Genomic DNA, 23,301 nt, shown 5'->3' on the forward strand with positions numbered 1-23,301 from the left:
GCAGAATCAGGCCCGACATAACTCTGCAGTGTAGTAGCATGGCTGGTGCACTGCTTGTTTATGGCACATGCTGAATTCAGAAATGGACTTAGAGTTCAAGGCCTAGATGGTGCCTTGGGGATATTTTTAGGCAGATAGCAGGTAAATTCTCTTGAAGCAGATGTGTTACTCCAAGTGACATGTCAATTGTACAGAGGGCTGGGAGTCAGTCTTCTACTCACTCAGCTAAGTGGCCTTGGGCATGGCAAGGCACCCTTTCCTGTTTCAGTTTCCCCATATGTGCAAGGGAAATAATGATACTGTTTTGTAAAGTGCTTTGAAATCTAAGAAAGAAAAGTGTTATATCCTGTTGTTATTATGAATGCTAAATGCGCATGGGGCTATGAACAGAACTTAAATTTCTCAGAGAACCTCTCTGATGGGAAGAGAATGGAAAATAATCAGTTTTCCAGGGCAGACTTTTGGTCTGCCCTCATAGCTGTATGTTTAAGTGCTGCAGGGAAAGAGTCTAGTAAAAGAAAGGTGGACAGGAAGAGGGCTAAGAACAAGGAAACCCCAAGGGAGTCGCATAAATATGGTCACATTTTATAGAAGACATTTTCATGAATATGAAATGCTTTGTTAATTTGTATATACTGCTTTGCTATCCCATCCCCTCCACCCCAAAAACCAAGTCCCTTGTCCTGAGGTTAAAAAATAATAATCATCCTCTCAGTAATGGCTGAACTGAAGGCAGATGAAACTAGCTCTTCATCATCATTAAGAGGAGGAAGATGGCTCAGTGTCTAACGTACAAGAGTAGGAATCAGGCGACCAGTGCTAAATTAGAGATTCTGCCACTATCTTGCTCTCTGACTTTGGATAAATTACTGCATTGCTCTGTGCCCCAGTTACCCCACCTGTAAAACAGTGATATTGACTTCCCTCAAAGGAAAATTGTGAGGCTTCATTCATTCATTCATTCATGCTTTCAAAGTGCTTTGAGACCCTTGGATGAAAAGCAGCTATAAAAAGCAAGACATTGTTTCAGTTTTTAAAAAGTAGAGGAAAAAGGTTGGATAAACTGTATTTTTGTTTTGTCTTTAAAAGCCCTGGAGCGATCTCCATTATTTATGAGCAGTGTCTCTCCTTCCCCTTTTAGGTACTATGCTATCTGCTGCCAGCCTCTGGTTTACAGGAATAAGATGACACCACTGCGCATTGCTCTAATGCTCGGAGGCTGCTGGACCATCCCAACATTTATTTCTTTTCTCCCTATAATGCAAGGCTGGAATAGCATTGGTATATTAGACTTGGTGAGTAATAGCTATGATTCTGATTGCTTGATGTGAAATGCCTTCAGTGATTGCAGCAAAGGTGCCCTCCTCTCTTTCCCCTTTTAAATATCACTGTCCACAGAGACTTGAAGGAGAGAGGTGATATTTCTGTAGAGGTGCTGCTGAATGCCTAGAAGGTGCCTGCCATGGAGATGAGACCTTTGCTTTAGGTCCAGTGGGAGATCTGCTTGAGTAAGAACAGCAAGATTAGGCTGAAATCTAGGGAAGGAGACATTTGTATTTAGAAATCATGATCCTGATTTCCCTGGGATGTGAAGTTATACTATGTCTTTCAGGATTGGGCCCCTATGGAGCATGTCAAGAGATAGTAGCATCTCTCGGTCAGAAGTTTAGACAAGGGTTAACACACCAGTGCTGCACATGTGCTTATTAGTCACGTGGCCTTTTGAAAGTGCCACCCAGGGGCCTGCTGTGGGTGCCAGGCCATTCGACGATACAAGCCCAATCTACTGTGTATGGGCCTAGCACACTCTTAAATTTAACATTTCCCTTCTTGTGGGTTTTCCTGCAGAAGGGAATGATTTGACTCCCTGTATTTATAATGACCCCCTCTAATTGTATGACTGATAGCCTTGCCACTCAGGGTATATCATAGAATGAAAAGAGCTGCAGTTCTCCTGCAACAGGAAGTTATTTGCGGTGGCAATGTTTTCTGAACTACATAGCGATTTGGAGTGTCCAGCCTGAGTCACCTTAAAGAGGTGTGATTTTCAGAGGATGGGTGCTCAGCATGTTCTGAAAATCAAGCTCCTTGAAAGTGTCTCCAGTGGGGCACCCCAACACAGAGATGCCTCAAATCCCCACTCACTTTTGAAAATCTTGGCCATTGACTGTGACAGTGCTGCCCAATGGAGAGCCCAAGATTGAAGTCTATCTCCTGTGGGGACCAAACATGTATGGATAGCTGGGACTTGAACTGAGACCCTTGGGTGGCTTGATGGCATAAGTGCTAGCAAGTGAGCCAAGAAGGGTGCTGCTTCTCTTGCTTTTTTTGCTGGTCCCACCAACACTAGCCATTTTCAATGTTGCACTGATGGGGTTTGGCGTGGGGAAACCTTCCCAACTGGGTTCGGTCATTTGGTTGGTAGTCAGTTTTTATACCACTCCCTTTGGCTTTATTTTCAGAACCTCTGTTGTGGGTCATGGGGCATAAAGCCATAAGTCACTGTCTGTCCTGCCAGCGTGTAGATGAGGAATTAAAGATAATAAAAACAATAGAGTAAAAACGCCCGCATTTAAAGAGGGCCTGGATTAGTGCCTTGTATGTGATCTCAGAGCAAACAAAATTGGAAACCCTGAAAGAAGATTTTAATACTTTGGGGATCACTTTGGCTACCACGGGCACTCTGCCAGATGATTGACTGGGTGATAAGCGCAAATATTCCTCTAGTGGGGCTTGGGGATCATGTAAGGATGCTTAAAGTCATAATTTCTTCTCCTATTGATTTTTTCCATTACTTACTCTGCTTGATATCCTTTCAGAAAAGGCCTGCTTTATTCTCTGCCATCGACACTTTACATACCAGAGCATTCCTCATAATTGTCTTTAATTGATCCTCCACGCAGTTTACTGGGTGCACCCTGGGGAGTACATCGGGAGAAATGCGATAACGTTTCCAAAAGGCTCAGACTGACTGTGTGACAACACATCATAGCTCCCTTTTTACCATCTTTAAACAATGTGACGCTGACCAGCTCTAAGAACAGATGGGGTTATTCATACGCTGTCTTGGTCAAAATCAGTGCAGGAGAGAAAATGAGAGGGAGAGGTACTTCTCACATAGATACCTAGTGACAGGCATTACGTGATCCTGGAGTTGATGCTGCAACGGTTCTGTAGCAGGAATTTCTCTCCCAGAGGATTCCCTTTTCCCCCAAACTCACATGCTTCACTTTCCTCCATTCTCTCATGCTCTCTCTTTCACCATGTGTAGCCCATGGGCCAAATGCAGCCTTTGAATTCTATGATCCAGTCTGCAGCTCTCCTCATCTTAATGTGGTAGAGCGCACAAGACGACTTGCAGTCTCCTTGGCTCAAGATGGAACACTGCAACATGGACAGGAACTCTCTGTGGGCCACACTTCCATAGTAGAAAGAAGAGGCTGGCTGCAGTCTGCTCTATTTTATAGAGGGTGTGCATTTCATTCAAGTTCTTTTATTGTTCCCACTATGAAGTTTGGCTGGACAAAGTTGGACATCTTGCTTTAAAACTGATACCGGTGCATAATGTATAAATAGCAGAGAGTAAATGGGTTACCTTCCTTCCCACCCAGCTTCCTGTCTGGGATTGTTCTTTCCATCTATATTCCCTTAGTCTCTATTTTAGGGAGGGAATGAATATTCGAATACCATGTTGAGAATCTCTGGATTGTTTGCAGTTGTAACACTAACTACAGTGTAGTAGGGCTTAGAACTAAAATGCAGCAAATTCTATAGGGATGACCACACAGGGTATGTCTACACTACACACTAAGCCTAGACTCTGACTCGGTTTGAGCCTAACCCTCCCTTTGTACACACATAAATTAGTCTGATTCTGGTCAGCAAGCTCAGAACATGGGTGGTAGGACCTTGCTGGGGGGGGGTGGGTTGGTTCAGAGTCTCACTCTGACTTGGGCCCAACCCCTGTCATTTTGCAGTGTGGATGCAGGTCAGGCTGCACACTCGATAGAAAAGGTCTGCTCAGTGCAGTGTGGACACATCAGCAAAGCTGGGAGAACGCAGGTCAGCTATTGTAAACCCAGTTTTTACAACACAGTGTGGATGCTCAAGTGCGGGCTTGGAAACATCTCACAAATCTAGACCCAGGCTTTGTAGACGTACCCAGAAAGCAAATAAGAGAGAGCGAGCAAATGGATGAGACAGATACAATAGACAGTGGAGAGATGAGAGAGATAAGGAAGAGATAGACAGAAGCAGAAGCTGGTGGAGGAGTTGGCATAGTGACCAAAGCACTCAGAGATTCTTGTCATCAGAGAAGCTGTGATAAGCCTCTTTTGTTCTTTGTCCCTGTTTTTTCTTTCAGATACAACAAAGACAGTTCAACAAGGCTTCCAACTCAACCTACTGCGTATTCATGGTCAACAAACCCTACGCCATCACCTGCTCAGTGGTGGCCTTCTACATTCCATTCCTCTTGATGGTGTTGGCCTACTATCGGATCTACATCACGGCCAGGGAGCATGCCCGCCAGATCCGGATCCTCCAGCGTGCAGGGGCACCCACAGAGGGGAGGCACCACCCGGACCAGCATAGCACTCACCGTATGAAGACTGAGACCAAAGCTGCCAAGACCCTGTGTATCATCATGGGGTGCTTCTGTCTGTGCTGGGCCCCATTCTTTATCACTAACGTCGTGGACCCGTTCATAAACTATACTGTACCTGAGCAGCTGTGGACAGCTTTCCTGTGGTTGGGCTACATCAATTCAGGGTTGAACCCCTTCCTGTATGCCTTTCTGAACAAGTCTTTCAGACGTGCCTTCCTCATCATTCTGTGCTGTGGGGACGAACGCTACCGAAGGCCTTCCATCTTGGGGCAAACTGTCCCCTGTTCCACCACCACTATAAATGGATCAACACACGTGCTAAGGTAAGTGCTCCTCAGAAGCAGCAGAGTACTCCGAACCACTGAAAGCAGTTCACTGTTGTCAATGGGCTTTTATTGAAGGGCAGATTTCTTCTTCTGTTAGGGCATAGGAAGGGTTAAATTTCCAAAGGAGGCTCAGTAGGAGCACCTGAAGAATCTGGATTTGTGCCTGTGTTATGGCATTTGTGCACACACAGCAGGTAATAGCACGCCTGCCACTGTGTGCAATTCCTTGATTTCTGTGTGCACGGAAGAGATTATGCAGGTGCAATATGCATGTCACCATTTTTGAAGTGGCATCTCAGTTTAAATGTTTCACCCCAATCGGTCAAAATGAACACCACTGAGATGCTGTCATTCGCCTCTCTGGTTAGTAAGGAGCCATTACCTTTCTATGGTCTATAATTCCTTTCTCTAAATCCCAGTCATTTCATTTTCTAAACCAATGCCAGGGGTCTTCATTCCATGGCATGTCATTGTAATGGTTTACCCTGTATTTTTTGTCATGTTCACTGGCAGTGAATTGCCTCCGGCTAAGGTATTTTAATAATGTCTCCATTCTAGTCAGTGGATCTAAGCCTATGGATCCTGTGAACAGCTGTCTGCACTTAGAGCTCAGAGCAAATAAGGGGTCATGACCCTACTGGGCACTTGAGATTGGGAGCGGGATAAGGTAGGCTGGTGAAGATCAGGCACCTGATGATTCTCTGTGCAAATGCTGTGTGAAAAACACCCCCTCTTGACATCCCAGTCAGAGGGTCGAGGAAGTGGGTGGTGGAGTTATGGGGGGGAATGAGAAAATCAGTGCTCCCAGAATGTCAGCGTGAGCTCCTCTTATTCTCTGATGGATGGGGATGTAAGCAGCACCTCCGTAACACAGTAGTGTGTTTATTGGGGAGGATAGTAATGAACACAGCTCTCATCTCTAACTCCCGAGTGATGCCCAGGTCGGGACTGTATTAGCTACAGCCTGGAGGCTCAGTCCGAAGCTGAACTCCCCAAACTGGGTTCCATCAGGGGTTTGTCTCAGACATTATTTATTGTAAACATCCATGTCCTCTTGCAATGGCTTCTGAGGTACAAATGGGATGGGAGAGGGGAATGACTCAGCATAGTAACTCATTACTCAGGAATGCCTTTTTTAGGTTTCCAGGCACTAACAAGGGTTTTTAAAAATACCTTCTGATGATTTAAAATTGGGTTTCTGGGGCTAAGCTCCCTGTGACCTCATCGTGAACGGACCTCTTGGCTCCGTGCCACTTCTGCTGTGTGAAGCTGGTATTTATATCATAGCAGTGCTCTCCAGGGATGAGCCAAATGCTGGCTCTTGAGGAGGGATTTACAGAGCAGCCAGGCTGTCTCTTGGCATTGCTCATTTTGAAGCATCTCTCCAGTCCACCTAAGCAAGTTAGTAATTTTTTCTGGAGCTCTATAGCAGTGGATGTTGTAAAAGACGTCAATGGGAGGGAAGAGACTGTGTCTTATAGTAGTGCTGGATGGGTTTTCACTGTTGTAAGGCTCGTGTTTTATGGGACCAGTCACCTGGGGACTAGCCAGGTGGTTTCGGGCCTTTAGAAGGTGCAGGATTCTGAGGGACAGCACAGTGGTCTGGAGAGGAAGGGAGGGAGACCTGCACCTAGTTTAGTCAGTGGGTACTGAGATCTGTCACTTGACTATCAAGCATAGAAGCCAGAGGATCTGCAATGCACTTCCTTCCACTCTTCAGTGCATAATGATTTGAGTTTGGGGGAAAGGGAGCTGTGAAGGAAGCTCATCATGATTGGAGGGGATGCGTTGCTTGTGGTTTTCCTAGCTTCAGCACTGAGCACCCCAGTCAGTCCTCAACAATGGCTTCTTACTATCAAAACTCTTCTTGGGACACACACAGCTGTGTCCTGCAGCTAGAGAGCATGGTGAAAATCAGTCCTGCAGAGCTAGAAATGTACACAAGATCAGCATTGGCTGGGGAAAACACCTGTACAGCTAGAGAAGGCGAATGGGTTATAACAAAGGGGATTCCATATCTTAGCTGAGATCACAGCAGGGTTATTTCTGTTTGCAACCTTCTCTATCTGCATCCTGCCTTTCCCTGTGTTCACCCTCTTGCAAGTCCCCCAATACGTGAACGAATGGCAAGTATCAGAACCACTTGTATAGGTTTCCTGTACTCCTATAATTCTGTTAGACTGGACGGAGCACTAGTATAATGCCCCATAGAGAATAATTCTACATAGGGCAGGAACATGGGCCTGGTGACCTTTAAATCTTTTCCACATCTACCTTCTCTGACTCTGATGACAAGCAATAAAGAAAGCTTTTGGGTAAGATTGTATCATATCTCTTTAGTGTTCTTACATAAATGCACCTCAGCTCACTTCCCATTGGCTCACCATCATCTTTCAATAGCTCCCAAACCCTGCTTAGCATGGCAGTATGGTACTTAGATGCTTGCTTCACATTGCAGGTTCCCATTTCTTCCCCCTTGGAGGCTGGGATGATCAAATGGGGCTGCTCAGGAATGCCTTCTCTGCACACCAGTCTTTCAGAGGCCAATTACCTTTTGGTTTCCTCAGCTTTCTAAATTGAGAAGGGAGATGTTAGTTATTTCCCTCAGGGTGGGGGTGGGCGGTGGCATATATTTATGCTGATAGAGGTTTGGGGTTTAAGAACGGAAATCTGCGTAATTATGATCGTGGGCAACTATTCTTTCCTGAAAGCTTTTCTTAGTTAAATTGCATCAACACTTTTCTTTTAAACACAAAGCACATTGTTATCAGTCAGGAAGGAGGATAGATGCAGTGAGCTACATTCTCCCAAGCCCTAACCTTACACCCTCTCTTCACCAAACCTGGTAACCATGGGATCTTCACAGGTGGGTGTTGACACCCTTCCATGGAAATTTTTCTGCTGGATTGGGGGCAGTTCTAGGTTATGTCCCAGGCTTCATAGGAGCCCCATTGGGAGAAGATGCCCAGGGGCTGTGCTGAATCAACACAGTGCCAGGATAGAGAGCCAATGATCCTTCTTTGGCCAACTTCTCCCATTTATGGGGCTCTGCCAACCTCTACAGGTCCCTCTAGCAGAGGGAATTGTCAGCTGCTTTCTTTCATTCTACCAGAGTCAGTGATGGCAGAAGTTAGAGTAGACTTTTGCTGAGTCCTTCTTCCAAAAATTCAGGGAATTTTAGGGTTGGTTACAGGAATTTAACTCATTCAACCCAATCGGAAAGAAGGAGTGAATGACAATGTTCATGGGAATGGGTGTCTCATACACATCAGATGCCTCACCCTCACTTGGCTCAGAATTTTCCTGGGTCACATTGTTCCTCCCCATCCCAACCATTTTACTCTCACTGAGTACTGTGCATCTAATGAATTTCTGAGGAGGGACTGGAGGATCCAGATGCAATGGGTGCATTTGTCTTTGTTTAAGATGAGACGTAGACACTGTTCTGGGATGCGACTGACTTTTAAGAATGTTTCTCATCAAGACTGCAGTGTTTTATTTTTCTGACAACATTAAGCGTCAAAATGTTCTGACAGAGCCATTTTAGGATTTTTCACATTTATGTTAGGAATGAAAAAACAAACAAACCACTCTGAGAATCAGAGAGTGTGCTAAAAACACTGTAATGTTTTCCCTCACCAATACAAATGGACATAATCGGAGACAGATTTTATTGCCTTTTGTGCGTGTGTGTGTGTGTGTGTGCGCATGCTCATGAAAGATATAGCATTGTAGTCCTGGAAGACTAAATTTCTTCAGGATATACGCATAACCCAGGGAGAGACAGTGCATGTCACTCTGACCAATGTGCCTTAACCACAAATCAGCACTAGGAGGTGTCAGCAGACATCATTTTCATAGTGCCCATTCAGTTCTTCATCTCTCTGCCAATCAGTGCCAAGGGCCTCTGTCCACTGGGACTTTGAATGAGACCAACAAGCTTCCCCCCCCGCCCAACATACTACTGAATAGCTATTAGATGGAAACAAGCTGCAATCACAACTAGAACTGTGTGTGCAGAGGGAAAATATTCATTCAGATATTCATTCAGCTTTGAAAGTGCATTTTGATTGATCATATCTACAAACCTTTGGGATTTGCTTCCGTAAACATATGAGCACTTGAGCTCTATTAGAACAAATACTCCTCCAAAGTGCATTTTTATTTTAATGTCTGAATTTTCACCTACATTAATTTTGAACTATACATACAGTTGCAAAATTCAAGCAGTGTTGGTGCAAACTGTGAATTATAAAGTCTGCAGTCATCTCTACAATGTGGAATTCACACTGTATTAGTGCTTTATAATTTATGTCATTTACCTGAGTTAGCTACTCAAGTTGCAGCATGAATTATATATCTGATTGTGATATTTGCAATTCACAATTCTAGTGAACTGCAGATTTGGAAATTATTCATTGAAAGAATTAGGATCTGTGGTATTCCCACATAGAACAAGTTCCAGAATTTTGCCACAGTGCAGAATATGGCTGTGGTGAAGGTGTAACTGAGCAGTGGTCAGAGCTGACAAGCCCTGAAAGTATTCAAGGGGTCACTTTTGCATTAGGAGAGCTGATGAAAATAAGCTGATAAGCATAGCTCTTGGGAAAGCCTAATCAACTGCACATACTATGGGGACAATATGTTTCTGAGAAATTGTTGTTAGAGAGCTGGATGACTGTGGTGTCACTAAACTGCAACTTGTTTGGGTTCATTCTCAATCATTAAGGCTTGTGGTGAAAGTTTCTTTTTTTAAATGTGACTTTCAAAGTGCTTTGTGAGTCAGAGGGGTAATTTTTCATGATTGCAGTGATTTAAGGTTTAGTCATATAGTCAGAGTTTAAGGCTTTAAGGAAGGGACCACCAGATCGTGTAGTCCAGTGGTTCTCAACTGGGGCACGCTTACCCCGGGCTACATAAAGGTCTTCCAGGGGGTACATCAACTCATTTAGATATTTGCCTAGTTTTACAACAGGCTACATAAAAAGCACTAGCAAAGTCAGTACAAACTAAAATTTCATACTGATAATGACTTGTTTATACTGCTCTATAGATGATACACTGAAATGTAAGTACGATATTTGTATTCCAGTTGATTTTATAATTAATGGTAAAAATGAGAAAGCAAGCCCTTGTTCAGTAACAGTGTGCTGTGACACTTTTGTATGTTTATGTCTGATTTTGTAAGCAAGTTGTTTGTAAGTGAGGTGAAACGTGGTGTATGCAAGACAAATCAGACTACGGAAAAGGGGACAGTAGTTTGGAAAGGTTGACAATCACTGATCTCGTCTGACCTCCTGTATGTCACAGGCCACCAATACCAACCAGCAGTGGCAGTGATAGTTCATTGGGGGCCCTAGGCAGGAATATTCTCTCCCTCCCCCCATACTAAAACAGGCAAGTTCTTATAATAAAAAGCAAGTAGGGCTCCCCCTGGAGCTGCTCAGAGTCCTAAGCAATTGCTTAGTCTGTATATGTCTTGTGCCGGTTCTGCCACCCAGCACCCACACACTAAACCCAACAACCGAAATAAGACCAAAGTGCCACAGCCCACAGGGGATGAGACTACTATGTGGCACAGGCAGAAAGCAGGAGTCACCGAGGTACACCAATGTCTGTTTCCTCTCATTATAGCCATCTCTTCTCATTCCCATGTTCTGGATGGGTTATCCAGACCCCTTTGTTGCTTCTCCAGAGGTAGCTGCCATAATCCATAGGAAACTTGGTTGAGATTTTCAAAGCTGTCTGGGGATTTTGCTATGTGACTTCCATTGAAATCAACCCTCTAGCTGCTTTTGAAACACTCATCCCTCAACCTTGGAGGGCTTTAGACTTCTGCATCCTGCTCTGAATTCCTGTGGGTGCTCTGCTATCTTCTCTGTTGTGGAAAGGGAGGGAGAGTGGAAAATGGGTAAAAGGAGAGCTACCGCACCCCTCGCATACATTCAGTTGATGTGGAGATTCTGAAGTCATCTCTGATGCTGTGAGTGTTCAGTAGGACTTGTGGGAATAGTTTGCGCACACGATCTTTTAATGCTTTATGCTTCCACTTTACCTCTGCCAGAGGGTCTCACGGCACATTAGTGAAGGTATGAATTCTCAGACCCACACTGCAAGGTTAGTATTCTCATGACAGACAGGTAAACAGACACAGACTGGAGGATAGACTTGCCCAAGGTCACCATGTGAGTTAATGGGAGAACTAGGAACCGAACCTAGATCTTCTGTTTCTCAGTTCTGTGCTTTAGCGGTACCATCCTTCTCCATCTTGGGCACTGTTCGGACATAGAGCATATAAAAAGGTGAGCTCAAGAGGGATAAAGTGATAAATCCATAAGTTTTCTTGCAGAAAAGCAGACCAAATAAAGTCTGTTCTCTTTCCATTGGGGAGAAGCCTCCTCACTTGCTGCTGATCTTATTTCTCTAAGCCAACCAAAGTACATGTTTTCCCTCTAACAAGAGCAAAGAGAGGAGGAGAAAATGAAGGCTCTGAAGGTGATGAACCATTGTCCCTTATACATACAAAATAAATAACCCACCTACCCCTTGCTCCACTCTCAGAACAGGAAGGCTGTATAAAATTCTTTGAACTCCATGCAGAAGTTTCAGAGTAGCAGCCGTGTTAGTCTGTATTCGCAAAAAGAAAAGGAGTACTTGTGGCACCTTAGAGACTAACAAATTTATTAGAGCATAAGCTTTCGTGAGCTACAGCTCACTTCATCGGATGCATTATGCTCTAATAAATTTGTTAGTCTCTAAGGTGCCACAAGTACTCCTTTTCTTCATGCAGAAGTTAATGCCTAGCTCTGTGCTGTAGCCATATCAGTCCCGCCCCCTGCCAGAGACCACAGGTAATTGCTTCTATAAAGCTGAAGTCATCTTGATCTGGTGCTTTCTTTCTGCTGTTTGGACAGTTGATCTGTTGTCACCAGTTTCTCACGAGTCCGGGTTTTTTAAGTTTAGCAGTTATATGGCTTAGAACTCAGTAGACATAAAAATAAATCCAGCCTGGTTGTTGGGAGGAAAAAGTTGCAATTTCCATAAAAGAAAGAGAATTGTTGTGTGAAATGGTATTTCCATCCCCATGAAAGGTCTGTTTGGAATGTGTTGGGGAGACTGTCACTGCTGTGTGATATAGAAGCTTGCATGAAAAAGAGTATTAACCAAGTATCTGTATCCAGGCGGATACATTCCTTTGGATGTCTCCTTCTCCCAGCAGTCATCCATGTTTGTGCTGGATGAACACAGCGGGTCTGTTCTTCTCTTCACACAGGAGCATTGCTCAGACTTCCCATGTGACCCTGGGAAGTCCCTTAGGCCTAGTCCACACTTAAAATATAGGTCAACATAGCTACAGTGCTCAGGGGTGTGAAAAATCCACACCCCTGAGTGCCGGAGCTCTGCTGACCTAACAGACAGTTTTGATGCAGCTAGGCTGATGGAAGAATGCTTCTGTCGATCTAGCTACTGTCACTCGGGGAAGTGTAGCTGTTACAGCAATGGAAAACCCACTTCTGTGGCTGTAGTCTGTGTCTGTAGCGCCTGTAGTGTAGATATGGCCTTAATCTCTCTGTCTCAATTCTCCATCTGTAAAATTGGGATAATAGCACTTTTCTTCTCCTGTCCTTTTGTCTGCCTTGGCAGTAGTGGATGGGAGACTGTGCAACAGACTATTGCACACACAGAGAGAAGGTACTGACACATTGATTGTATTTGAGAATTATACGACTATGCAATAGAACACTATGGAAATTAATAAATAAAACAGACCTGCAAAGTAAGTCCTTTCAGATGTAATTTTTGATAATTAAAGAAGGCTTCAATCTCACAAGGCCCTTAATCCCTTCAGCACCTGATTGCATCTCCACAGATCATTGGCCCATCGATAGCGTTATGTCTTAAGTCCAACCGAGAAGTCTCCCTCTGTGCCATTAGCTACAAACTCTCCCTCTCTTGCATGCTATGCAAACCAAATGACACCCCATTAAAGTGGGCAGCCCTTGAATGCACCCTCTGTGGTTCTCCAGGGATTGATTGCTGGGAGAAGTATCTGAGATACCAAAGAGATTGTCCTGATTGCAATAAGATGGGACTTGGTCAGTAGTTTTCGGCAATAAATTAATTTCCAGGACAGCAGATCTTTGTCTCTCCAAACAGTAATTAAAATTACACCCAAGACATGGGTGATTGAAAGAGTGAGTGACTTAAAGAGACAGACAAAGCAATAGAGAACTGTGTGGAAGAATGAAGTCAGGAGAAAGGAGTGAGGCTGTATCAGCAGAATTCAGATCTAACCAGTTCAGAGCATCTGATGTGTCAGTATCTGTGGAGTGGGAAGCCCAGCGCACCAGTCCTCTTCTGCTGTTTATGCTCTGGTGATGGTGGAGATACCAGCTGGTGCTGCCAGATAAAGTTTCACCTGCATGGCCTTGCTGCTCTGGAACATCAAAGAGCTAGTATCTTATCTTCACCATGCCTATTCAATGGTGCCTGTACACCTCACCTTCTCAATGCCCTCTGAATGCCCAACCCACCCCTCCCTATTCCTCACACAAATGGTTTTTGAAGGAGGATTCCTTTGCGTAGGGTGGCACTAGCATTCTACATAGTCCTTCCCTCCCCCAACCACCAACTTCTTTCTGAACAGTTGACCTTTGGTCGGAACCAATCTACACTTGGGTTAGTTCTCAATGAGGTCTTCTTTGTCGATACACTTTGTGGGTATAGCACAACCCCGCACACCAGGTGTACTCTAGCACTGGTCTGTCCATGCTTATATGTGCTCTGATGTTTCTGGCTGTGCCCCCACCCTGCAATATTTACCGAGAACCTATATCATGCTTGGCACTGCACAGTCGGAGAAGCTGATTCTTAGACTATAGAGGACACACAGCCTCAGCAATACTGACACCTACAGCACATTGGGTCCCTGTATGAATCTGAGGTGATGTAAGAACCTAACTGGGCTCATTGTTGAAAGGCTTTGTGGAAGATGTCTGGTTCAAGGAGGGATTTGAGAGGGGTTGTTTAGACATAAGAGGGAGACTTTACCCAAGCAGAAGGGGCATGAATTGAGGAAGGGAGAAGGATACAAAAAAGGCAGTGAGGCGGGAAGAGCAAAGGGAGTAAGAGGGGAGTATGACTGATTTGGAGCTGCTCTGCAATAATTTAGGAATACTGTATATTGACCTGGTTAATGGGATGTTTACTGTATGAATACGTTGGGTTTGTGTAACAGGCGGTTATAAGTAAGGCTAAGATTTTGTCATGTATATTTTTTAGTAAAAGTCACGGACAGGTCAGGGTCAAGAAAAATTCATGGAAGCCATGTCCTGTTCTTGACTTTTACTAAAAATATACCTGACAAAATGGGGATCTGCTGGTCCCCACACCGCCTGAAGTGGGGCAGCTGTGCAGGGGTTAGGAGCCACCCCCCGGCGGGCCGGGAGCGGCGGGCCAGGAACTGTGGGGGTTCCCCCATCATGGCCGGGAGCTTCAGGGTTCCCTGCTGCCTGCAGTGGCTGTGGGCTCGGGAGTTACCCTGCCACCCATGGCGGCTGGGAGCTGGGGATTCCCCACCACCAGCAGCGGCTGGGAGCTGGGGAGTACCCTGCCACCCACAGCGACTTGGAGCTCTGGGGGCCACCAGAAGCGGTGGAGGTACCCCATAGCTCCCTGCCCCGGCTGGCTGAAGTCACGGATTCCATTACTTCTGTGACCTCCATGACTAAATTGTAGCCTTAGTTATAAGGAAATACCAGCAGAAAAGAAAAAGAATGGCAGAAGATCAGACACCCCTCAGGTAACACTTGGGAGTTGTATGGGTTATGAGCCTACAGGACTGATTTGGATGAGAAAGGCCAAAGCCCACAAATACAGAGGAACAAAAGAACTGTGACTGTTTAAAGAGGATCTCTCTTTTTGGAGAGAGGGAATTGTTCAGGGGAATCGGGCTGAAACACAAGGGCTCCCCAAGGTGTCTGAAGATGTTAGGCCTACCTAGTTTACCATCAAAGAATGATAAAACTGTAGGTAAGATAGACATGTGGGTAGATTGTTTTAAATTTTTTTTTCCTATAAATTCTTTGTTTCTACTTCAAAATAAACAACACTTATCGTAAGGAGGCTGCTTGGTCACAGTCTCCTGAAAGAAGAGTCTCAGGAACTGAACCCAGTGGGGCCTGCTGGGTATCATGGGTGATCCACAGGGTCCTGTAGCTCAGGGCTTGATTTAAGGATGGGAGAATTATGGAATTCCACCCCAGGATAGATAAAGGCATGTGATTTAACACCCAGCCCTGAAATTCTGACCGGGAGCAGTAGGCAGGAGCAGAACTGTGCGGGGCCTCTCAGATGAAGATGAGAAGGTTGAAATTATTGTGGAAGATTACATGAAGCAACATGCCAAAGCAGCAGGAGAGGAAATCAGTTCAGAAGGCATATAGTACATCTCTCTCCCTGTGCACACCGATGCATCTGCAAACTGCCTGTTCCCTCATGGTGCCATCTGTGGACCCTGCCTGCTCCAGTCTGGCACCATCTGTGCTCCCCACACTTCTCCTGAGAGTCACACTTTAGAACAATACAGACATGACTCTGAAAGGGATGAATTACAAGTCCTACTCATTTCTCTAAACAGTTTTAAACAGATGAGTAATCACCATAGTAATAAAGCCTGTGCTAATGAGGAGTCCTTGCAGGAATTCACTCTTGATGGCGTGTTCCCTATTTACCTTCAACTCTCCCAGCCACTATATCACTGGCTATGGCCACATTCAGGCTCACTCTCTTTTACAGAATTAGATCTAGGGCTAGGATTTTCAAATGTAGCCACAGTGAATGAGTGTGTCTGCAAAACTGGGAAGCACTAACAAGCAATGACACCTGCATATTAGGTAGCTGTGCTCCACTTTTCTCAACCTGCACATACAGACTCCCAGGTCTGCACATGTTATGCCTAAGTTTGAAAATTTACTTCTTTCCATCCAGGTACACACAAATTGGTAATAGCACTCGCTGAATGATACCAGCATGCTCTACGCATCACTCAATCCAGTCTTCTTTAACAAGGTAGCCAGAGAGCTGTGGGGAGCGATGCATTTGTACCTGCTTTGGTGGGATTTTGTGCACAGGGGATGCTGTTTGAATCAGGAAATTTGGAGATTAGTTACAAAATGTGTCATTATGTTGCATTCTGATATAACTGACAAGTGTCTTTCAAGGACCCTGGTTTTATGGCTAGAAATCCCTTTTTCTGCCTATACCTTTTTCTGCCTTTATTCTTGTCTGTTATCCATTACTGGGCATTAAACAGATGCCCAGCAATTAAACCTTCCTGAGTTGGACAAATGCATTCATTGCCATTTACCCAAAGGATTTGGAAGTGCCAGAGTTTTCTCCCGTTTTCCGATCAGGCTATACCAAGGATCAGAGGGAAGAGGCTCCTTATTCCCAAACAGCTGGGAATTTATACTCTGAATATCTTCAGATGACAGCCTTTCAAATGCAGCCTCCCTCTTTTCTGGTCACTTGCCTCCTCCATCTTTCCAGGGTCAGGGCTGTCCCTTGAGACATGACAAGCTGACAGCATGGGTGTTTGTCGTCAGGGAAAATGCATTAGCCTCAGGTATGAGTTAACCTGTAGCATGACTTATGTCTCCATTGTCTCCCTCTCTCACTCATAAAATTCAAATGTCTATAAGCACCAAAACAACTGCTTAGTAGAAAGGTTGCACTGCAAGGAGTAACTAAAAAGAGACTGGCCCACATTGTCTTGCACTCCTGGGGACTATTTCCTCCCCCTGCTGCACCTCCGTTAGAAGTCCATGGAAGCTAGGAGAATAACAGTAGAGAAGAATTTTTTGTCATTTTTTTGCTGTACAGCAATAAATGTGCTTCCTTACATTCATTCTTTCTCTCTCACACACACAGAAATTAAAAAAATATTTCTGAAGAGGGGACTGTGTTGTGTACAGTCTATCTGACCAGCAAGTTGCTACATTCCCACTGTGATATTTATGATGCTGGAAATAGAATGTCTGAACACTTCAAAAAGGACCTGGATTTTCTCTTGAGGGTGCAACGGTTTCTACCAGAGATGGGGGAAGATTTCTCTTTAACTAAAATTTGCTTTTTCAGTACATAATGCAGCTTTGCTTGGACGAACTTGCTAAATATTCTGATCTTCCCCCTTGCTCAGAGATGAAAGATTAAGTCAAACCCAGGATCTCCTGTTTGTTGGTAAATACCAGCTGCTTCTAGGCCAACAAGTTGATCCCTGACTCTGTTTGAATTTCGGACTGACTATTTAGCTTGTAGGCTGCTTGGGTTGGCTCTGTTGCACTAAGTCAATTGGCAACATGCACCTCTACCAGTCCTCCAAGAGTGATTGGAAGTTTTGCTGCCCCTTGTCCCTGCTGAGCATGGATAGGATAATGTAGAGAGAGCACCTCCACTAGGCTATGCAGTAAACTCAGGAGCACACTTAGTCAATAATAGGTTGGTCATGGTAGAAAAACCCTATGACAAAGTTCAAATAAAAAAAATTCATTATATATTTTGCATTTATTTTTAGCTTGAGCCCAGCTAGTGTGCATCTGTCTACCCATGCTGGGAGGCTTCTTCCCAGCTGCAGGGTAGAGATACCCAGGGAGAACTTAGGTGGGCAGAATGTTGCTACCCAAAATGGAATCTGACCAGGCCACAAGGGCTAACTCATGCAGCCTTCTAAGCTCTCATTTAGCTGCTTCCCTTTCAGTGTTAGGACAGATGAGTTGAAAAGGAGAGCTGGGAGCAATGGAAAAAGGGCAAGCCCACCATTATATACTTTAATTGCTTCATATAATGAGGTATATTTAGGTGGAAAAATACCTTCTTTAAAAAAAAAAAGAAGAAGAAATATTTGCCAGTAATACATATGGGGCCAGATCCTCAGCTGATGTAAAACAGCCTCTAGCTCTGTTTACTTCAATGGAACTATGTTGATCTACACCAGCTGAGGATCAGGGAAGAAAGGTAAGCAGCAGGATACGGACCCTGGACTTCAGGAAAGCAGACTTTGACTCCCTCAGGGAACAGATGGCCAGGATCCCCTGGGGGACTAACATGAAAGGGAAGGGAGTCCAGGAGAGCTGGCTGTATTTCAAGGAATCCCTGTTGAGGTTACAGGGACAAACCATCCCGATGACTCGAAAGAATAGTAATATGGCAGGCGACCAGCTTGGCTTAATGGTGAAATCCTAGCGGATCTTAAACATAAAAAAGAAGCTTACAAGAAGTGGAAGCTTGGACATATGACCAGGGAAGAGTATAAAAATATTGCTCGGGCATGTAGGAAAGATATCAGGAGGGCCAAATCGCACCTGGAGCTGCAGCTAGCAAGAGATGTCAAGAGTAACAAGAAGGGTTTCTTCAGGTATGTTGGCAACAAGAAGAAAGCCAAGGAAAGTGTGGGCCCCTTACTGAATGGGGAGGCAAGCTAGTGACAGAGGATGTGGAAAAAGCTAATGTACTCAATGCTTTTTTTGCCTCTGTTTTCACTAACAAGGTCAGCTCCCAGACTGCTGTGCTGGGCAACACAAAATGGGGAAGAGATGGCCAGCCCTCTGTAGAGATAGAGGTGGTTAGGGACTATTTAGAAAAGCTGGACGTGCACAAGTCCATGGGGCCGGACGAATTGCATCCGAGAGTGCTGAAGGAATTGGCGGCTGTGATTGCAGAGCCCTGGCCATTATCTTTGAAAACTCGTGGCGAACGGGGGAAGTCCCGGATGACTGGAAAAAGGCTAATGTAGTGCCCATCTTTAAAAAAGGGAAAGAAGGAGGATCCTGGGAACTACAGGCCGGTAAGCCTAACCTCAGTCCCTGGAAAAATCATGGAGAAGGTCCTCAAAGAATCAATCCTGAAGCACTTAGAGGAGAGGAAAGTGATCAGGAACAGTCAGCATGGATTCACCAAGGGAAGGTCATGCCTGACTAATCTAATCGCCTTTTATGATGAGATTACTGGTTCTGTGGATGAAGGGAAAGCAGTGGATGTATTGTTTCTTGACTTTAGCAAAGCTTTTGACACGGTCTCCCACAGCATTCTTGTCAGCAAGTTAAGGAAGTATGGGCTGGATGAATGCACTATAAGGTGGGTAGAAAGCTGGCTAGATTGTCGGGCTCAACGGGTAGTGCTCAATGGCTCCATGTCTAGTTGGCAGCCGGTGTCAAGTGGAGTGCCCCAGGGGTCGGTCCTGGGGCCCGTTTTGTTCAATATCTTCATAAATGATCTGGAGGATGGTGTGGATTGCACTCTCAGCAAATTTGCGGATGATACCAAACTGGGAGGAGTGGTAGATACGCTGGAGGGGAGGGATAGGATACAGAAGGACCTAGACAAATTGGAGGATTGGGCCAAAGAAATCTAATGAGGTTCAATAAGGATAAATGCAGGGTCCTGCACTTAGGATGGAAGAATCCAATGCACCGCTACAGACTAGGGACCGAATGGCTCGGCAGCAGTTCTGCGGAAAAGGACCTAGGGGTGACAGTGGACGAGAAGCTGGATATGCGTCAGCAGTGTGCCCTTGTTGCCAAGAAGGCCAATGGCATTTTGGGTTGTATAAGTAGGGGCATAGCGAGCAGATCGAGGGACGTGATCGTTCCCCTCTATTCGACACTGGTGAGGCCTCATCTGGAGTACTGTGTCCAGTTTTGGGCCCCACACTACAGGAAGGATGTGGATAAATTGGAAAGAGTACAACGAAGGGCAACGAAAATGATTAGGGGTCTAGAGCACATGACTTATGAGGAGAGGCTGAGGGAGCTGGGATTGTTTAGTCTGCAGAAGAGAAGAATGAGGGGGGATTTGATAGCTGCTTTCAACTACCTGAAAGGGGGTTTCAAAGAGGATGGCTCTAGACTGTTCTCAATGGTAGCAGATGACAGACGAGGAGTAATGGTCTCAAGTTGCAATGGGAAGGTTTAGATTGGATATTAGGAAAAACTTTTTCACTAAGAGGGTGGTGAAACACTGGAATGCGTTACCTAGGGAGGTGGTAGAATCTCCTTCCTTAGAGGTTTTTAAGGTCAGGCTTGACAAAGCCCTAGCTGGGATGATTTAACTGGGACTTGGTCCTGCTTTGAGCAGGGGGTTGGACTAGATGACCTTCTGGGGTCCCTTCCAACCCTGATATTCTATGATTCTATGATTCTATGATCTTGCCTATGTTGTTTAACAAGCACAACAGCTACATCTCACAGGCTTCCTCAGACCTGTTGAAGTTTAACCTGAGTGGAATAGAGCAGAAGATGTCAGTGGGGCCGCTGGATGTGAGGTGTCTTTGAGCTATAGGTTCGTTACATGTTACTACCAGGCTAGCTAGCCTTTATGCTGGATCATTAATTCAAAGTGCCTCCCTGTAAAAGCCAACCATCAGACAAATTTCAAAGGCAAGAACTCGGGACCGGTGCTATATAGAGAGGAGACTGGAGTCATATCTAGAATGGAAAGAGTGTGAATTGTAGTGTTACTAAATCAAAGCAAGAAAAATGGTTGGGGATTTTTTGTGGCTAGTAATTTACTGAAGAATTGATTCTAGGCTGTGCTTAATGTGTGAAATATATTCACATCTCTGCTTTAATTCTTTGTTTGGACTGGGTGACAAGATTTCACAACTATTGAAGCAAAAACCCTTCAACATGGGGTTCAGGGGAGGTTGTAGTTTTGCTGAATCCTTCCTTTTTACTTGTAATTGTAATAGATTTATTGGACTTGGGTTCTCCCCAGGACAAAAAGCTGAGGTGCTAATTCCTCTTTACAGAGCTGTCAACCTGGAAGTTTAGGCTGAGTTCCCCACATCCCCACCCCCTTGTTTTTCTTTCCTAGTGTTTTATGCAAAATTTTAAACCTTTTCAGGTTTCAGGTCTAATACCAGTTATTAGGTTTTTTTAAAAAATACTTCAAATATACCTAGGCTTTTGCCTGGTTGTTTAGAATGATCCTGTGAAGTTCAGGAAAAGGGGTGTGGAAGGGGTGCAGTCTTCTTCCCACAGACCTCAAAAGTTCACTGGCATCCATCCCTTGTTGGGGGACCTGTAGCATCCCTGGTTTATCTGGATTGTTGGATTATAGTAACATTGATGGGTTCACTGAAGGAACCTGTGCAACAATTGTGCTGCTTCATCTGTGTGATGCTTTCACCAGCCCAGGGAAGCTCTGCACTAGGCAGGGAACATACAGACTACTTATGCCAACTCTGATTTCATGTTGTTCCTAGTGAAACACCTGCTGTGTACCTGTTTTGAAACTCTCTGCCCATTTACAGTTGTCATTTCTCCTCCAGACTCCTGAGCTAATACCAGTATTTGAGCCAAATCCTTGTTGGCGGGGAGTCCTTCTTATAATGGCAATGATTTGCCAGCCTTGACAGCGTTAACTCTGGTTGCTGTGCTGTGGCCTGGTGCACAGCTTAAAAATGCCTCATCAGAAAAAGCCAAGAATTTTACAATAAGATAAAAGCTTCTTGTAATTGCACTGAATTAAATAAAGATATTTATCTTATTGTATACAAGGGGGAATGGATTATGGCTTTAAAATACCACAATTTCCTTTATTTTAAGATAGATAATAATCTCTTTTTTCAATATGTCTGTATTCTGAAAAAAACAGATTAGTCCTGAAATAACCCTTTTTGTTATGTGGCAGAAGATAAGATTTATGATTGACATCAGAACTTCTACTTTGTCTGTCAGTTTGACTGTGGAGATAAAGCAAAGTTATACCCAAAGTACTTCGAGTCTGGGAGCAACTGTAATATCAATACATTCTAGTCTATTTTTAATTGTACAGTATGTGCTTTGGGTAATGAAAGCAGCCAATATATTTGCAAGGTGACACTGCGAATCCTCAGTAAGACTGTCTCCCTGTTCTAAGACTACCTCTTGCTGTGCATCCCACTAGAGACATCCACCTATACCCTGGTTTTCTGTATGAGTCACTTTATGTCTGGGTTCCTCTGAAAGCCCCTTCTGCAGGGAGCAATTGGGATGCTCTGTTGGTATTTTCAGAAGCTTAGTTCATTGCAACAGCTCTTGTTTCTACCTCCCTTCTCAGCTCGATTCGAGTTCTGTTGTCAGCTATTCTGCATCCAATAGCATCATCAAAGACATCCCCATCCCCGAGCTCCTGGCTCAGCCTAGTGGCTTTCTGCAAGGCATCAATTAATCTGTCTATCATTTATGAGTAATAGATAATAATTTGGCTTACAGAAGCCTGCAAAGAATCACATGTGGTAACTTTATATTGACAAAGGCCTGTCCAGCTCTGCTGGAAGGCAGCCCTGATTAGAAGGGCAGCATTTATGAAAACCAAAGTGGAGACAATGGAGGGGAAAGGGGGGACAGCAATGGCTGCTATTGCTGTAGATTGACAAGCAGCCCAAGGCTTATTCTGTATGTAATTTTTGTTGGTTTGATTTCATTGTCTTCCTGATTCAAATGTAAACTTTAACTTAAATTAAATGTTGTCTCTGTAAATTAAACCTCTCCAGTCTTTCATGTGCACAACTGCTTCCCAATGCTCTCTGCTTTGCCTGGCCAGCTTGCATAATGAATAATTTGTCTCCTGCATTTTGGAAACATTGGCATGTAGTATGAATATTATTTCCATACGGAGTGCTGGAGAACAATGGTAGTTATTTCCCAGGTGTTTCATCAATGCATCACTACAGATGGACCTGTAGCAGCTACTTCAGTTCTCCCATCAACTTTCCTTCTACCCAGCATCTCTGTGCACAAAGCCCAGAGAATCTACTGCTCCTCCTATCTTGCATGTTTGCCACAAACTGTGTCTCTGATGTAAGTACTAGCTGACAGAGAGAATGCACAAAGATGCAGTCCATATCCGTAGGGACACTGCCCTGAATGAAAATAAACTGGCTTTTCAGCACTATGTTTGCATCCTTCTAGGTCTCCTGACAGTAAAGGCAGCAGCTCCTGTTCTGCGGAAAGCTATTTGAATGGTAATTTTAATTGGTTTGGAGGTTTTGATGAAAAGGCAAGACATTAGCTGTTGGAAAAACTGGGTAGTGGGAAGGGCTCAAGTGAAATCAGATTAGAGAGCATCAACCAAGTGCCATTACTGAATTGTATAATTTCATTCCAGTCCTGTTCCCCACATCAGCTTTATTATAATGATAGATATTTATGCAGGCTTATCCACTACAAATGGAATGCACATGCTGCGCCTTAAATGCAAATCTCCATGCGTAGAAAGCGCTTTTTGCTCTCTCTTTCATTCAAGGGCACGGTAGCTGGGCTTCTCCTATCTAATGAACACAATGGCACATCTCTTACAACACTTAGAATGCTTGAAGCCTAGGGATGG

At 44.5% G+C, this 23,301-nt stretch overlaps 1 protein-coding gene across 2 annotated transcripts in view; it reads left to right on the forward strand.

Moving 5' to 3' along the window:
• Positions 1-23,301, forward strand: part of HTR4 (5-hydroxytryptamine receptor 4) — a 227,673-nt gene that overhangs the window by 129,491 nt on the left and 74,881 nt on the right. For both annotated transcript variants that reach the window (XM_043520172.1, XM_043520171.1), the window contains 2 exons: positions 1,142-1,295; positions 4,364-4,929. In XM_043520172.1, coding sequence (XP_043376107.1) covers positions 1,142-1,295; positions 4,364-4,929 — 720 coding nt within the window. The remainder of the gene's footprint in view (positions 1-1,141; positions 1,296-4,363; positions 4,930-23,301) is intronic.

Source organism: Dermochelys coriacea, chromosome 8 (genome assembly GCF_009764565.3).
Source record: "Dermochelys coriacea isolate rDerCor1 chromosome 8, rDerCor1.pri.v4, whole genome shotgun sequence".
Lineage (NCBI taxonomy): Eukaryota > Metazoa > Chordata > Testudines > Dermochelyidae > Dermochelys > Dermochelys coriacea.